This window comes from Tursiops truncatus, chromosome 2 (genome assembly GCF_011762595.2).
Source record: "Tursiops truncatus isolate mTurTru1 chromosome 2, mTurTru1.mat.Y, whole genome shotgun sequence".
Classification (NCBI taxonomy): Eukaryota; Metazoa; Chordata; class Mammalia; order Artiodactyla; family Delphinidae; genus Tursiops; species Tursiops truncatus.
Genome location: NC_047035.1, coordinates 168,376,148 through 168,393,990, shown reverse-complemented (window position 1 = coordinate 168,393,990; position 17,843 = coordinate 168,376,148). Strand labels below are relative to the sequence as shown.

The 17,843-nt window shown below is 47.7% G+C and overlaps 1 protein-coding gene across 11 annotated transcripts in view; it reads left to right on the top strand.

Annotated features, from left to right (window-relative positions):
• FRMD4A (FERM domain containing 4A) overlaps positions 1-17,843 on the top strand; it is a 382,372-nt gene that overhangs the window by 224,900 nt on the left and 139,629 nt on the right. For all 11 annotated transcript variants that reach the window (XM_073801673.1, XM_073801675.1, XM_073801678.1 and 8 more), the window contains 2 exons: positions 1,116-1,208; positions 12,428-12,512. In XM_073801673.1, the coding sequence (XP_073657774.1) occupies positions 1,116-1,208; positions 12,428-12,512 (178 nt within the window). The remainder of the gene's footprint in view (positions 1-1,115; positions 1,209-12,427; positions 12,513-17,843) is intronic.

Here is a 17,843-nt window from a genome sequence, read left to right as displayed (position 1 = left end):
TGCTACATCTCCAGACCCTTCTTTGAAGAAGGTGGTCAATTAATGTTTATGGAAGGAGGCAGGGAGAGAGGGAGGGAAGGGAGAAATAAATGCAGAAGTGACCCCATTTATATGTCATCAGATATTTCCGTGGTTCACTTTTAAACAGCTTTAATGAGGTAAAGTTGACATGCAAGAAACTACACAAAGTGTACAATTTCATAAGTATTGACATACGTCTACACCCATGCAACCATCACCGCCATCAAGATAATGAACATCTCCATCACAACTAAAAGTTTCCTCGTCCTCCCTGTGTTTCCCCCCCATCACCCACCCCCAGGCAGCCACCCGTCTGCTTTCTGTCACTGCAGATGTGTTTGTACTTTCTAAAGTTTTCTATAAACGGAATCATACAGTCTGTACTCTCTATTGTCGGGCTTCTTTCACTCAGCATAATTATTTTGAGATTCATCTTTGTTGCTGTGTGTATTAATAGCTGATTGTTTTTATGACTGGGTAGTATTCCATTCTATAACTATATCATAATTGGTCCATTCCCCCGTTGGTAAAAATTGGGGTTGTTTCACGTTTGGAGCTATTACAAATAAAGTGAACATCTGTGTGTAAAAGTCTTTGCGTGGACACCTTTCATTTCTCTTGGGTAAATACCTAGGAGTGGAGTGGCTGGGTGGTATGGTCGGTATACATTTCATTTTTAAAGAAACTGTCTCTGAGTCACTTTGCACCCCATCTGCTTCCAGCAAGATGTTGTGAAGATTGCTAACATGTTTCTATAGTGTGTTTGGAGGCCTTCAGGAGAAAAGGCAGTCAGGAGTGTGGTGGTTAGGGAATTCGAGAGAAGAAAGAGAGTATGATTGCCTTTTCATTTTAGTGCCATTGTGGAAATGGACTGGGGGTCTCAAACCCCCGACTTTGACTATCATGCAGTATCTCCCACTGACGCAGTATTCCCCCGATAATTCCCTTGGGTTCTGCAAATACTGAGCACTTAAGAGTGAGGCAGAGGGCCACGTTTATCTGTGGTCACGCATGTTTTGCAGCACATATACCTTTGTCCCAAGAAACTCCGGCAAAACCCAAAGCCCTAACCCACTGGTCTCTCTTTTCCTCAGGGGACACTTAAACTGGCTTCAACTAGATCGAAGAGTCTTGGAACACGACTTCCCCAAAAAGTCGGGACCAGTGGTTTTATACTTTTGTGTCAGGTATGTACATTGGGTATCCATCCTTTCATTTTTTTTTTTTTCCCCCTCCTTTGTCAGAAAAGGCTGGGAGGGTAGAGCGATCAAAGAAAAGGGAAGTCAAGTTTGTCTTGGTTCATTGCCAGGAATAGAGGTTGTGGTATAGCTTCATTCCCAGCAGATGTAAACACAGGGCGTGAGTGTGTAAGGCATGTCGGCGTGTGTGCGTGGACACATGTGTTTGTGCTCTGACAATAGGATGCTTGTGTGGAATGAAAATAAAACCCTTTTTTTTTTTTGCGGGGGAAGGAGGGCATATATCTCAAAGGAAACTAAGTCTCTGAGAATAACACAAATCCGTGGTTTCTTTTGGTGGCCTTCGAAGCTACGTAGCAAAAGTCTGCGTGTTCTTTCCTTCCGTCACAAGTGCTGCTTGGTCTCTTGAAACTTGCCTGTTTTATCCCAGGTAGGAATAGTTGAAACCCAGCAGCAAATCACAGATTAACGCGTTTCCCACTAAGGGAGGCTATGGTGTAATAATATATCAGAAACAATAGTCATCTTCTGTTCGTTAACGTACTGTAAGAAGTTTTATTTCGTGACTGTATGATTCTTATAGTTAATATTTGCAATAGTCTTATGAAGTCAACCAGGCTGACCACTTGGGTTTGCAAAAGGTTGTGTGAAGCCAGAGGGGGATCATGTCATGGGTTCAAGGGCAAAGTACAAATCATGCGTAGCAAAGCCAGAATCTGAGCCCCCAGGTCTAGCGGCTCCCTGAGCGCCCAGTCTGTGGAGCCACCAGGCTGTTTCTGTCTACACAGCTGCAGAGGTACTTGGGTTCAAACGTCTCAGCCTTCCACTGGACACTAACCCTTCCACTCAATGCATAGACCCAGCACTTTTTAAACATGTGAACAGAAATTCAAGAGCAGGACACCAATGCTTCACAATTCAGTTCCTCCTGAAAAGGACAGCCAAGAATACAGTTTTAAGTGTAGCTGTCCTGATATGGCGAAAGGCAAAAATCAGAGGTAAAGGGTCCCTTTCACAGGCGGGAGTATGTGTCATTATCTCAGCTGGCTGAGTACATTTAAACTTGCATTTAATCCCTTTTTGATTTAACAGCTGCAAACATATCAGAGCTAATCGTCGCCATTTCCATCCCTGATGGGCATGATTTCAGTGTCATCTTCTCTTTAATGGCGACTACGTTTTCTCAGATAAATGGAAAAGTCATCCTATACAGCAAAGAGGAACGGTGGCACCGGGAGGGGTGGCGGCATCAGGGGAGACTCGGTTGCATTTAGGCAGGTCATTAACCCGCAGTGGGAGATGGGTGCGTACACTTGCCATGGATCAGGCCCCCCTCCTTCGTGATGCTTTTTGCGAACGTTAGCCAAGAAGAGAAAACACTGGGCTGGTTGCATATTAACTGTTTTTCTTCAAGTGTCTGTTATGAGTTGAGTTATGTGTGGGTTTGGGGAACGAGCCTTGGAGAAAAGCTTGGAACGCTGTGAGATTGCTGGGTTGAAGTGTTTGTGGCCGAGGTTCTGCGTGCAGATGGGTCCACATCACTGCAAGCCAACGTCTCTCCGTGGAACCAGATACACAGAGAACTGCCAAGGTAGAACCAGCCTAACAGTAGAACTGGGGACGGGGTGACTGAAGACCCAGGGACCTGCATTTTCCTAGTTAGCCAAAGCAGGCACCTCCCCAAATGCTCATTAGGAAAAACTCTCCGAATTCACATTTAGGGATGGACATCTCACAGAAATACAAGGCAGAGCTTTCTCTAGCTCATCCTGCAAGCGGATCTTTCTGGAGAGCCCCACGTTTCTATTTCCATTGACCTCTTGGCCACCTGCGTACATCAAACTCAACAGGTCCAAAGCCAAATTCATCATCTTCCCAGCCACCCCCCACCTCCCCAAGCGTGTGGTACCGTCAAATCTGACGTCATTATCCATTCAGTTATATAGGCTTAAATCCTAAAATCTGTCCCCCTTTCCTGTCCCTCACATTCTTACGGGCATTCATTCTCTGCTGCTACTTACGAAATCTCTCTCTGCCCTGCCCCCTCCTCTTCATTACATGAACTCAGGCCCTCATCTTCTGTCACCTGAATTTTCATGACCGCCTCCCGGCGTGGGTGTCTCCCTGGCACTGGCCACAGAAGATCCTGGTTCCCGGAACCCCTGCTCTCCCGAGTCCCCACTTTGCAGCCGGCTGAACAGCATGGTATCAAAATACGGATAATTTGTCTTCTCCCAGAGAGGAAGCAGGTTCTCCCACAGGGGTGAATTCCGCACTTGTACCTTGGTTTTCAGCCTGGGAAGACTTCCCAATTTATAACTCGGTGCCTTTCTCAGGATGCCTATAGGCTGTTTTCTACAACGGAGTGGTATGAGATTATCTTCATAAAAGACCCAGACCCTGGAATATGCTGGAGTCTCCAAAAGAGCTTCTGACCAGCTGGGCTCTTTCCCTGTGCGTACACGCTGACCTTTCTAAACAAGAACCCAGCTGTCCATCACCCGTGCATCCCTGAAGCCCCTCTCCAGCCCCTCATTGCCTTTCTTCTTACCTTTAAACATCTATATGTTACATCTATATAACACGTGTACAGTTATATAGGAGAATAAAAGCAAAGTGGAACCACCTGATAAAAGAGACCATGGAAAAGGTCAGCAGCCTTAAGCCAAGGTTTAAGAATCCATGGAGTGGACGTCTTAACCCTGTGTCACCGGGGATCTGCGTTTGGGCTACCACCCAGCATAGCATGTTAATTGGCATTTATATATTCTTTCGCTGCGATGCATATTCAAAACATCTGTGAGAATGAGGGCAGAATTATGGCTTCCATTCAACCAATTAGGAAAAATAAGGCCCCAATATATTAAATAACGTGAATTGGAACTCACAGAATTTTGCTTCATCCTCGAAGCCAGGAAATGAGCATTTCCTCCTGGGAGGGTGTGAAGCTGGCTGCAGGACAGTCTCGGAATGACAGGATGGAGGGCTAAGAACCTGCCTTCGCTGACCCGTTTTTTACCCTCGAAGGGACTTGGTCCCTGCAATTCTCATCAGTCAGATGACCAGGCATGGTCACAGTGGCCTCAGGGTCTTAATAATTACCGAAAAAGGAAAAAGGTCAGAGAAGAGGGGGAACTGTCCATTATTACGGATGAATTATCTTCACAACAATCCTTGAAACAGGTATTATTTTTCCTAATCAAGGTAAGGAGATGGGAGCCCAAGATGTTTAGGTAGATTCTGCCCCCAGGTGTGGCTGGTAAGTTATTGTATCTGTTCAGCCAGATCTGACCCCAATGGTGGGGCCCTACCCCTTATACCATGCAGCCTCCGTCTCACAAGTGAAAAGTGACATCAAGATTGCTAACCAGGGCTTCCCTGGAGGCGCAGTGGTTGAGAGTCCACCTGCCTATGCAGGGGACACGGGTTCGTGCCCCGGTCCGGGAAGATCCCACATGCCGCGGAGCGGCTGGGCCCGTGAGCCATGGCCACTGAGCCTGCGCGTCCGGAGCCTGTGCTCCGCGACGGGAGAGGCCACAGCAGCGAGAAGCCCGCGTACCGCAAAAAAAAAAAAAAAAAATTGCTAACCAGAGAGCCTGCCGTTGCTGCCTGTGCAGTAGGGCCAGAGGACCCGAGTTGAGATCGCTGCCCTTGGCCCATCTTGGCTCCACGCTTGGCCACATCTGCAGCAGCAGCGTCCATCTGCAAAGGACAGATGCCCCCATCTCTGGGCAAGAGGTGTCGTGGAGAGCAGCCCTCCCAGGCCTGACCTTGCTCCTCTGGAGCTACCCAACTCAGCACCATGACAGAGCGCCCCCTGCGGGGGACAAAGCAACCTGTAGTCCCAAAGCTTGGCGACCCTATTGGAAAGCACCTTGGTGGAGGAAGGGGCATCCTCAGTGGCAAAGCAGACTTTCCAGAAGCTGAGATGCGTGCTGTTAGTCCCACCTGAGAAAGACTTGCCATCTCCTGACAAGGGGGACGTCCAGTGGGAAAGCGTTCTGCCCTGCCCTGTGCTCTCTCCTCTTCTACAAAGTACACGCCTCGGTCCCACCAGCCCCTTTTTGTCACCCTGAGCTGCGTCTCTGCTGCCTTAAGAGCCAAAAGCTTCCGGCCCCTCCCACCACCTCAGGGAGCTCACTCCCTCTACTTTTCCCTCTCTTTTCCTCTATCTTAAGCTGCTTCTCCACTGACCCCTCCCCTCCACGCCCCTCCATGATGCTCCCACCCTCAGAAAAGAAACTACCCTCCCTGACTTGTCTCCTCCTACAGCTACCACCCCTGTTCCCCCTTCTGTTCACAGCAAAGGTTCAGAAAGATGGACTTGCTGCCCCCTTTCCCATGTCCCATTGATCCCTCAGTCTCTGGGGGTCCAGCTTCTGGTCCCATCACCCCCATGGTCACTGGAGGTCTCTGGGCACCAAATTCCACAGGCGCTTCTCTGCCCTCCCCTGTCTGAATCAAATAATGTCATCATCTTTCTGCCCCCAGCTCGCTCTTCTTTCCCTGACACCTCCTTATCTCTGCGATGGACACCACCACCCATGCAGCCCCTCAAGCCAGGAACTTGAAAGTCGCCTTTGACGTCATCTGCTGTCTCCCACCTGCTCCCTTCTCTGGCCTCTTATTCATGAATTCCTCTTGTTTTCATGTCTTTAAGAGCTCCATCCCTTACTGTCCATACACACCCTCCCTGGCTATAATTAGGACCTTCATAAGCCTCTCCTGGTCCTGAAAATCTCCTTGTTCATCTCTGCTTCTGGTCTTGGCCCCTTCCATTCTATCCTATGTGTTGCACTGAGCACCTTTCTAGAATTCTTATCTGATCCCCCACTCATGGTGTTCCTGGCTTTCCATTAGCATGCTAAGGCCGCCCTCCTCATGTCCCTTGTGACCTGACTTGTGCATGACCACCCAGCCTCGTCTCTCCCCCATTCCTGCCCCCTCACACACATCCATTACAAGCAGCCCAGCGATCAGTGTGTGACCAAGATCGAAGTCAACGACGAGACCCTTGTTTAATGCTGAGAGGCAAGCTCCCGACACTGAGAACAGCGACCCTCTGGTAGTGTCCACCAGGCAAGCTTAAGAAATAGGTCGAGAAAACATAGAAGGAAAATATGCCCACCCACCCAAGGGAGCCCCTCTGTCCTTTTTTTTTTTTGTAGATACAAGTGTATGCTCAGGATGATTCCTCCACGTCTGGGCTGTTCCTTTCGTTGTGTATTCTCCATCCATGTCCTCGGAGCTCTGGTCATCGACACTGTTTGTAGGAAAATAAATAGAGATTAGATGTGTCTCCTCAAACTTAGAGTTTCACAAACAATAAACAAAAGTGAGCTACAGAAAAGAAAAAAAGAGAGAGAGAGAGAGAGAAAGAGAGGAGATGCCCAGAAGCTTTAATCCGGGAGAGGGGATTTTGCAGTTGAGTTCGTGACCCGACTGTTGGTGTCTTTGCGGGCTCATTAAGACAGCCAGCGCTGCTTCCTGTCACTCACGGTAACAGGGATGGCATGGATCTAAAACGAGGTGCCTGCTAACCAGAACTTGCTAGATCTCAACTGGGTGTCCCAGTTAGGATTTTCAGCGCTGTTGAAATTCTCAACATCAGAGAGATTTGGCCGCAGAAACTCACAGCAGTGTTAATTATCCTTCTCATTACGATCGCTCCTTTTTGCTACCAAAAGCAGACCTTCCAAATGTGACATTTGTGTTCATTACAAAATGAAATCACTGGGCCATTTAATTAACACTTGCTGTAAATAGTCAGTGATTCCCAAGTGCCAAGGGGTGGATGTGAGAGGGCGGAGGAGAGAGGGGGCCCAGTGGGGGAAACCTAGCTGACGTCATCTTGCTGGATGGTGTTCAATCTCCGCCCCCTGAGACTTCTACACATTAAAGGGGACCAGACTCCCCAAAGCTTCAGAGCCTTCAGTATTTAACATGCTCAAACATGTACGAGCATAGCACATATTCATGCCCACTTAGACCTTCTGATAATATATCCTCAGGTTAGCATCACCTGGGTCAGGTTGGGTGTGGCATCAGTCACGGTACTGAGCCAGGTTTGCCCTTGGCCTAGAGCACCGTTTCCTTTGACTCAAAAAGAAGCCCTAAGGGACTTCCCTGGTGGTCCAGTGGTTAAGATTCCGTGCTCCCAATGCAGGGGACCCAGGTTCGATCCCTAGTCAGGGAACTAGATCCCACATGCCACAACTAAGAGCCCGCATGCTGCAACTCAAAGAACCCGCATGCCACAACTAAAGATCCCACGTGCCACAACTAAAGATCCCACATGCCTCAACTAAAGGTCCTTCATGCCACAACTAAGACCCAGCACAGCCAAATAAATAAATATTAAAAAAAAGAAGAAGAAGCCCTAAGATTCAGTTCTACTGGGAATTCCCTGGCAGTCCAGTGGTTAGGGTTTCACGCTTTCACTGCTCAGGGCCCGGGTTCAATCCCTGTTCAGGTAACTAAGATCCCACAAGCTGTGCGGTGTGGCCAATAAAAAAAAGATTCAGTTCTACTAAATATGCTGAAGAGCCTGTTTTAAATTGGAGGTTTTATTAGTGTTCAGGCACTTGGGGCCAACAGATCAGGAGATGACTGCCATTGAAAAGAGAGATTGCTACTCGGTTCCCAAGAGGAGGGGGTACCCCATGCCAGGCAGGGCCACATGGGGAAGCACCAGGCTTGGCCAGGAGGCAGAGGGAGCTGGGGACCTGTGGGCACCAGCGTTTATTGTGATTTCTGCAGGAAAGAATGGGTGAGGCAGGGTAAGCAGGTTTAGGATTGGCTAGCTTGAATAATTTCAGCAGGCTTTGGGGCACGTTATAACTGTCCCAGGTTATCCAGTTGCTGGCCCTGGGATGATTAAGGCAGGTGCATAGCAGCCTGGAATGTGAAACCCCCATAGGGGAGGCGAGGAAGTGTATGTGGGCGCTGGATTGGCTGGTCTGCCTGCAAAAGGTATGCTCACGGGTGAACCCTTTACCATCTTCAGGAATTGGCTAAGCCTGGGAGGGGCTGTCCCTCCAGGGTCAGCAAGGCCCCAGACGTCAAAGCATCCAAAACGCATAGTTAATACAGAATCAGACTTGGAATTGTCCACACAGACCCTCTGAAGCTACGAGACGTCATTCATTTCCTTAGGTTTACCCAGAGACCTGGAATTTTCTTTGTGAACCCGGTCTTTGAGGAAGCCCTCTGCGCTGGTAGGTAAGCAAATGCAACATCGCCACCTACTGCCCCAAAGGAGGACCTTTGACCAGGCTCTCAGGAAAATCCAAAGGAACAGAACTGGCATCAAGACTTTGAACACACACCGTCAACCTTCCCCGTTTCCCTAGAAGTGTCTTCTCCGGTAGAGTGCGCTGGGCCTCGGTGTGGGATTGAGATGTCTGAGGTCTGTTTTTCTCTGGGCACTTTTGCCTCACTAGCTTCCTAGCGCAGAAGGAAAGTTCGGGATGAATTAAATATACAGGGTTGGGCTTCCCTGGTGGCGCAGCGGTTGAGAGTTCGCCTGCCAATGCAGGGGACGCGGGTTCGAGCCCCGGTCCGGGAAGATCCCACATGCCGCAGAGCGACTGGGCCCGTGAGCCATGGCCGCAGAGCCTGCGCGTCCGGAGCCTGTGCTCCGCAGCGGGAGAGGCTGCAACAGTGAGAGGCCTGCGTACTGCAAAAAAAAAATACATATATATATATCTCCAGGGTTACAGAACAATAATATGACAGGCCTGGAACTCACAGGGTTTCCCAGGCTGTTTCTTGGTGATAAAGGTTAACAGGAAACTGCTTTCCAGTTTCTTTCAAAAGGAGGTGATATTTTTTCCCGTCCATCTCAGAATATGCTTGTTATTTCCTCCACCTTCCTGTCTCTTGTGCAGCCAGGGAACAAATACTATCTCAAAAGGCATAGAATTTGCCATCTCATTTCAGTTTTCCATTATTAGAGAGTTGGAAAGGGAAGTGTTACTTTTTTTTCTTCATATGCTGTTGAGGAGAAAATGGGGGGCCGGGGGGCAGAATGTCTTCGCTCCTTAATTCTCAAGAATTAAAGCAAATGGGATCAAGATGTACGGCACTGTTTTGAAAAAATGAAGTTATTTCAGACCCAACAGCTTTCGACTCAGAATTATTATTCCAGAGCCAAGGTCGCTGACTGGCAAACTCTAGAAGCCTCTGCTGTTCTTCTGGCTCTAGGACTGAAAGTCATCAGCAGCCCTGCGTGGGCAGCTTTCCATGTTCACGGTGAAAGAAGGGGCAGAGGGACAGGGGCTGGGTGTGGAGTATAAGACCCCAATCATAAATGGGCTGGGAAATCATTTATTATTTTTTCTCCCTCCTGCACTGTCTTCATCGCCCATTTCACTGTCCAGTAAGAACTCCCACCAACGGTGTGTGGAGAGGAGAACAGTTGAAAGCATCTTTCATTCGTAGAACCTTAAGTGTTGGTGCCAGGCTCTGGATTAGTGCTGGGCATGCAAAAATGAATGAGATTTGGTCCCAGGCCTCAAGGAGTTAGCAGCCTACTAAGAAGGCATCTCAGGGAACAGAAAATCACGGCACCAAGGGGCCACACAGTAAGCAGAGGTCGTCACCAGAGCCCAGGAGAGGAGGTCTGCTGTGGGGGCCGTCCGCAGAGTCAGCGAAAACTTGTGGTGACCCTGAGTGAGTCTGAAGGGAGGAGGGGTGAGCTGAGGTGTGCAGGAGGATGGCTCCGGAAGTGAGAGGAATAGCTCGGACGCAGGCACAGGAGCAAGATTGATCTGTAATAGGCCACGCCTGCAGGTCGCCCAGCTGAGCTGGCTTTGCTCTGACCCACCCGGAGCCCTGTCCTGAGCCTCTGTCACCCTCTCCCCCTCCCCTCCTCTGCTTCCTTTCCCTTCCCTTCCATCTGTCTGCCTTCCTTCCCTTCTTCTGGTTTTGCTATTCTGACTACCCCTTGCCAGAAAGTTTACAACGGATGTAGGCTTTTTAATTACATCAAATGTAACTTACAGTCGGTTCTCCATATCCACGGATCAGATGTGAAACCCGCGGATATGTACCGACTGTACTGCACCATTTTATTTACTTTTTAAAATTTCGTTTGTTTGTTTTAGTTTATTTATTTATTTTTGGCTGCGTTGGGTCTTCGTTGCTGTGCGCGGGCTTTCTCTAGTTGCGGCGAGCAGGGGCTACTCTTCATTGCGGTGCGCGGGCTTCTCACTGCGGTGGCTTCTCTTGTTGCGGAGCACAGGCTCTAGGCCTGCGGGCTTCAGTAGTTGTAGCATGTGGGCTCAGTAGTTGTGGCTCGCGGGCTCTAGAGCGCAAGCTCAGTAGTTGTGGCACACGAGTTTAGTTGCTCCATGGCATGTGGGATCTTCCAGGACCAGGACTCGAACCTGTGTCCCCTGCATCGGCAGGTGGATTCTTAACCCTGCGCCACCAGGGAAGCCCTACTGCACCATTTTATATCAGGGGCTTGAGCATCTGAGGATTTTGATAGCCTGGGGGAGAGGTGGGTCCTGGAACCAATCCCCTGTGGATACCAAGGGAAAACTGTGTTTTGCTTTGAGACGTAGAATTTGCGTCTATATTTCAAGTCTCCGTTACTAGGGGAGTGAAGGTAGTACAGCTTTACAGTTCCTCTGAGACCACTCAGGCCCTTTATGGAGACCTCCATGACCTAGAATACTTGCTCCAAAAGCCGGAGGCAGGTGCCTGTTTTTTTTCTTTTTTTTTTTTTGGTAGGGAAGTGGGGGTGGTGGTAGAGATCAACCAGCCACCTCATTCCCAGGCTTTGCATGAATAAAGACTATATCGTAATTTCCAAAAATTTTGTAGACCCTCCATGATGGTAATTGTCAGACTAGTATCCGTGGATTGAAAATATCTACTAATCTCTGAAGATGACTCTGGATTCAATTACAAATTTAAATGAATCTGTGTTGTATTCATCACGACAGCCTCTGCACACATCTGTAAAATGGTCAAAGATGTTGTTTACTTAGTCTGTAGACAAAAGGCTGCAAACTGGGAGGCCACGGGCTCGCCCAAGCGTACACACACATTTTGTTTGCCTTACAGTGTTGGTGTGTTGGTTTTGCTATCGTTGTTGTTGTTTTAATCTGAATTAGGTTCCAGTATTTGAAAGCAGCAGACTTCTTAGGTGGAGAACTGCTGACCACGTCCTGCTGTCTTTTACAGACTGGCAAGCGGAAGCCCAGCAAGGTTATGGGACTTGCCCTGAATCACACAGCGCTGGGCCCAGATCACTGGGCTCTCGGCTTCCTCCCCAGGATTCTTTCCATCCCATCTTAACGCTGTTCTGGACGATCATAGCACTTGTTTCTTCTCATTTCACCTCCTGCTCCCTCTTGGGGCCCCCAGTTTTCACGAGGCAGGTACCCAGTGCCCTCCAGGTGTTGCCACCCCACTCAGAACCTCTTCCCCTCCAAGGCTCTGCGTGCCAATCATTTCCTTCTCCCCTCTCATCACAGCTCCCTCAGTGCAGCTGAGCCTTAGACAAGTACAAGTGCCTTCCCTAATTCAGGAATTGAATAAACTCCAGAGTCGATGTGTAAAGGATCATTGAATTAAACTTAAATAATTTCAGCATGTGTTGTCTTGACAAAAATCCATAAGTTTCATCTGGATAAAAAATCCAATTCTCATTTGGCTTCATGTGCATGAATATCACGGCTTTAAGAACGCCAGCCACAGCTCTCTGGACGTGCAGACGTCAAACCCCACCTTGCCATCATCACGAAGACCTGTTGTAACCATCTCAAGGAGAAATAGGGCCCTTCTTTCGATTAAGCAGAAGAAATTATCTTCTAAAACTCCAGCTCAACAGTGATGAGGACAAAAAGTAATGCAATGGAAACAAATGACATTATAAAAAAATTGGAAAGCAGGTAATGAAAAAGGAAGTCAGTGGTCAAGTTCAAGTGTACTCTTAGAGGCTGATGGCAGGCCGGCTCTTTGCTATGAGAAGGGCAGTCATGTCATGATGGTCCTAACCCACGGTAAACGAACTTGAAAAGCACTGTTTTCTCTCAAAAAGGAATCGTGGAAGCAATAGATGATGCCGTTTTCTTTTGTTCCTGTTGGATTGGGCGTCCGTATCCTCAAGTCAAATCATGTAACTCGGAGAACACATGATTTTCTGCCTGATTGGTTGATGCTTCTGTGGTTCACTGGCAGTTTTTCTCTTCCAGGTTCTATATAGAGAGCATCTCATACCTAAAGGATAATGCCACCATAGAGCTCTTCTTCCTGAACGCCAAGTCCTGTATCTACAAGGTAAGAACTTCCTCTTCCTGTTCAGAGTTTTCCGTTGAAATCTGAAAGTCTCCTTTGAAGCTGGGAATCCCAACTTGCTGCCCCTAATGCAACTTTATTGATTAGTAGAAGTAATTTATAAATTAATGACTATAAATAAATGAGAACTCCGTGGAGCTAAAGCTATCAGGTATTCATAACGTGACTACTTCCAATCTCATCACTGTGTTTTAGCTCCTTGGAGGTGTTCCTTAGCTTGACTTTAGGGGTCTCCTGAACTTGGCAACTGTGGCCAAAAGAGGGAAACCCAGACCAATGTGACAAATGCACTAGGTCTCACAATTATAAATGAACCTCTTATAACCAATTGCATGTATATTTGATCATTTTTGGATGTTCTGGAAGTCTCTCTCAAAAGGATGCTCTTGGCACTTCGGGTGAGACAATTTTTTATTTTTTTTATTGAAGTATAGTTGATTTACAATGTGTTAATTTTTGCTGTACAGCAAAGTGATTCAGTTATATATATATATATATATATATATATATATACATTCTTTTTCATATTCTCTTCCATGATGGTGTATCACAGGATATTGAATACAGTTCCCTGTGCTGTACAGTAGGACCTTGTTGTTTATCCATCCTATAGATACTCGTTTGCATCTGCTCATCCCAAGCTCTTACTCCACCCCTCCCCTACCCCCCACCCCCTTGGCAACCACAAGTCTGTTCTCTATGGGGTGGGACAGTTTTTTTACTGTGATAAAAGTTACCATGGTCTCCATTGGTAAGTGTACAGTTCAGTGGCATTAAGTACGTTTACCCTGTTTTACAGCCATCATCACATCCATCCACAGAACTCTTCATCATACAGAACTGAAACTCTGTACCCCTTAAACAGTAACTCCCCACCGCCAGCCCCTGGCAACCTCCGTTCTATTTTCTGTCTTTATGAACTTGACTACTCTGGGTACCTCACGTGAGTGGAATCACGCAGTATTTGTCCTGTTGTGATTGGCTTATTTGACTTAGCATAATGTCCTAGAGGTCCATCCATGTTGTAGCCGATATCAGAAGTTCCTTCCTTTTTATGGCTAATATTCCATTGTATGCAGTTACTACGTCTTGTTTATTCACCCACCAGTCCATGGACCCTTGCGTAGCTTCCACCTTTTGGCTGTAGTGAATAATGCTGCTGTGAACGTGGGTTTATAAATACCTGTTCAAGTCCCTGCCTTCAGTTGTTTTGGGTGAATACCCAGAAATGGAATTGCTGGATCATATCATAATTCTATTTTTCATTCTTTGAGGAGCTGCCATACTGCTTTCCATAACGACTGCACCATTTTATATTCCCACCAACAGTGTGTGAAGATTCCATTCTGCACATCCTTACCCACACTTGTTATTTTCTGGGGTTGTTTTTTTTTTTAATAACAACCAGCCTAGGAATTCCCTGGCGGTCCAGTGGTTAGGACTCTGCGCTTTCCCTGCTGAGGGCACTGGTTCAATCCCTGGTCGGGGAATTATGATCCTGCGAGTTGCACCGTGCAGCCAAAAAACAAACAAATAAATAGTAGCCACCCTAGTGGTATTAGGTGGTGTCTCACTGTGGTTTGGGTTTGCTTTTCCCTGACGATTAGCGACGTTGAGCATCTTTTCGTATGCTCTCTGGCCATTTGTACATCTTCTTCACGGACACGTCTATTCAAGCGACAGTTCTTAATTGAGTGGGACAGTCCCTTGCATCCAGTTCCCCCATATGCTTGTAGTGTTTCCTTTCACTGGATAACCCAAAATGCCCACAGAATCCAGCACACACCCCGTCCCGGGGGAGAGGGGCTTGCAGAATACCGCTGCCCGCCCCGGGTTGAGAATCATAACTAACAGAATGTATTTAAAGTGAACGCCCACTCTGCACCCGCCCTCCAACACGCCCCCTTCTGTCTCAGGAGTGCAGCCTTAGGGCAGCTCATTAACGACCAGGGAGAAGGACAGCTGGTACTTAACGCCCATGGCGCCGTGGTGGGCTTGGCGCCAAGCGCCTTCTGTAGGTTGTGTGGCTGCATCTTTGCACCATCTCTGAGCTGAAGACTCTTCTTTATCTTAGTTTTCCCTGTGAAAAAGATGAGGCACAGGGTGGTTATGAGATTCACCCGGGGTTGCATATCCACTGGATGGCAGAGTCAGTCAGGGCTGAAGTTGGCAGCCTGATTCCAGATCACAGATCTCACCCGCTGGGCTGCACTGTGCCCTGGAGGGCAGACTCTCCTTAGAGAACTTCAAAGCCGAGTACACCTGTTGTAACATGGTCAATGGCTGTATTCAGAGGAGATCCCGCTGCCTGTATTTTCCTGTTTAACTAAACCTAGTTTGGAGGGATTGCAACACCTGACTACACATTAAAGCACACACACAGGCGAAGCGGTCTGTCGGCCATCACTTCTCCTTCTGGAAGTTCTTCAGCACATCACTGCACAGAATAGCTCCACTGAATGCAGATGTTCAGAATCGTGGAGGGCGTGGTAGTGATCCAATTCAGTTCTGTGAAAGAACCTCGCCTGGTAACAGCTGCTGAACCAAAACTTAACCTGGGCTCAAGCCCAAGAGCGCTCAGACTACAGTATTTGGGGGCTTTGCTGAATGGAAGAACAAAGACGCTGCATGTAGTTCCAGGGACTTGCAAATTTCTTCCTCTCTCTCAACCCTCATTTTCTCATTATAAAGTGGAAATAATAATACCAGTCTTACGTACCTCGTAGGTGGCAAGCGTCTCTGATGGTGTTTGTTTAATCCATGTGAAAGCACTTCGGAAGAATTCAGGAATAAAAAGTGAGGACTGTCCACCAGGGGGCAGACTTGGGCAGTAGATGCCTGGGAAGTCGCTGACTGGGATGAAATCGCCCTCAACCCCAGCAAGTAAAAAGGTGCCCCAAACTGTGCTTATACAGACCCCTGGGTTAAGGGAGCAGACATGGTTTCTCTCGGAGTTGTTCAGTTCAGTCTAGTCACAGATGCTGAGCTGAAGGTGAAGATTTCAGTGCTTCTGAACATAATGATCACAGAGGACTCTGGGATGAATGGGAAATTTTAGAAAAGAAATCCCCAGAACTAAAGAGGTGATGCATTCGGAGCCAGCCACATTTAGGGTCCAGGTGCCCACAGCCATCAGCCTGCCTGCTGACCTGGGTGGTGTGTGCCCTTCTAGAACCCCAGCTGTCTCTTCTCAGCATCTGTCCTGGAGCTTAGTGACTTGCATCAGTGAGCCCGAGTTGGCTCTTCTGAAGGTTACGTAGGGGACAGAATCGCGTCACAAGGCCACCCGTCTCCTTCCCATCATCAAAAATAATGTTTTCATCTGCATAAGTTGACACTTAGAGTCTATAAAAATTTTTTCATTTGTCTTACATTTTTTGAGGCTCATGAGTGGGATGGAATCATCAGCTGTACTGAGAGAGGAAACCGATGCTGGAGAGATTTAGTAACTTAGCGAAAGACAAGGAACCAGAAGTGGTGGAACAGGCTTGGCACAGTTGTAAATATGTAAAGATGGCGGAAGGCCCGGGAGCAGAATGACTGTGATTAGGGGTTTAGACTCCGTGGCTCACAGACTTGGGTTCCCTTCCTACCTCTGCCTCTTAGCGACTGCAATAAATGTGGACACCTTCTGTGACGTCTCCAAGCTTAATTTTCTTCTTTGGTTGAACAAGGATATTAAAAGACCCAACCCACCACCTTCTTGGGGAGATTAAGGGAGATAGACATGAAGGTGGTTAGCACCCCACCAGGCACGTTATTAGCTCCCGCTGAGATAGAATTGCTCACTTGGAATCAGATCTGAGCTCACCTTGGCTGCGATTTTCTGCGTGCTGCCCACACTGCCCTCTGGCGCTTTGGAGGCCTTGATGGACCTGAGAGTGGTTCCAGACATGTAACCGGTAGGTAATGCTGATACCAGCTGACCCAGCGCCCTCCCTGTGTCTTGGGGAGCGATTCCTACAACGTACTAGAATCTAAGTTGTTCAGATACCATAAGCTGTTTATTCCTGCTTCCTCCAAGTCCTTATTTCATTCGCTTTTTTAACGCGTTCACATTTATTTTTATCTAAGTGATATATGCCGTGGTTTAGAAGCCACATGGCTCTAGGAGGCTGTTTATGAAAAAGAGCCCCCCTCCCCCCTCCCGCCCCCCCACCCCCCCGCAACTCCTGCCGCTTCCAGCAATTTCAGCTGTTTCTTCTGGTATTTGCCTCTCTCTGTTTGTAAATAATGGGCACAGGGTGTTATTCCTTGATTTATCCATCTTTGATGTACTGAATTCCTCATAAGGCAGGTGAGGATTGAGGTCTCCTATGCAACCACCCACACTTTCCTTTTCCCGTTTTCCCAGTATGGTGATAGCACAGTTCTGGGCCAAAGCCATACCCATCAGCATTACATTATTATGACTAATCCAAGTAGCATCCTAAGGTTGTGATTCCTTTTTTAGACAACCAGTTATTTTACCTAAAGGTAATAATAATTGCCTTGCTGTTACTTGTTTTAGTTTCTTTGTATCCATCATTTTTTTTTTCCAGAAGCTACAGATTCCCAAATGTCCACCGATGTTAATTTGCATCTGCATCAGATAATTCATCCATTCCTCTCTTTAGCTTGGGTTTTGTTGCTGCTGCCTTTGTTGTTTTTCCAGGCACCTCCCTTTTAGAGTCCTCCGTCCTTCTGTTCCTGTCTGGACATGGCCTCATTCATAGCCCTCAGCCCAAGATGCCCCTTTCCTGTCCCGTCTTCCCTTCACCCCAGCTCTGGACTGGGTGCTCTGCTTCCTGGATCCCGAGTCTTCCTGTGTTTTGTTTTACAACATTGTTTCACTGGAGAACATCCTGCAGTAACCCAGAGAAAGCATATATGAGAAGTACAATGTTTGGGTCCTTGCATATCTGCAAAAGCCTTTGCTCTACTTTTATATCTGGTTAATGGTTTGACTGGATGTGGAAATACAGAATGACTTCTCTCGGAATATCAAAGGTGCTGCCTCAGAGTCTTTGAGAGTTGCTTGCTCTGGTGAAGTCTGCAGTCCATATGCTGTATGTGGACTCCCCCCACCTCCATGACCACCCACGGGATCTCGTAGGGTTTCTTCTTTATTCCTCTTCATCTGAAGTTGCAGGATGGCAACTTAAAGTAGGTTGCCCTAAAGTAGGTCTTTGTAAGCCCACTGTGGTGTGTATTCAGCGAGCACTTTTAGTCTGGACATTCGTATTCTTCAGTTCTGGGAGGTTTTTCGTATTGTTTCTTTAGTGATGTCTCTCTGTTTCCTTTGTGCTCTCCTTCTGGAGCTCCTGTTAATCT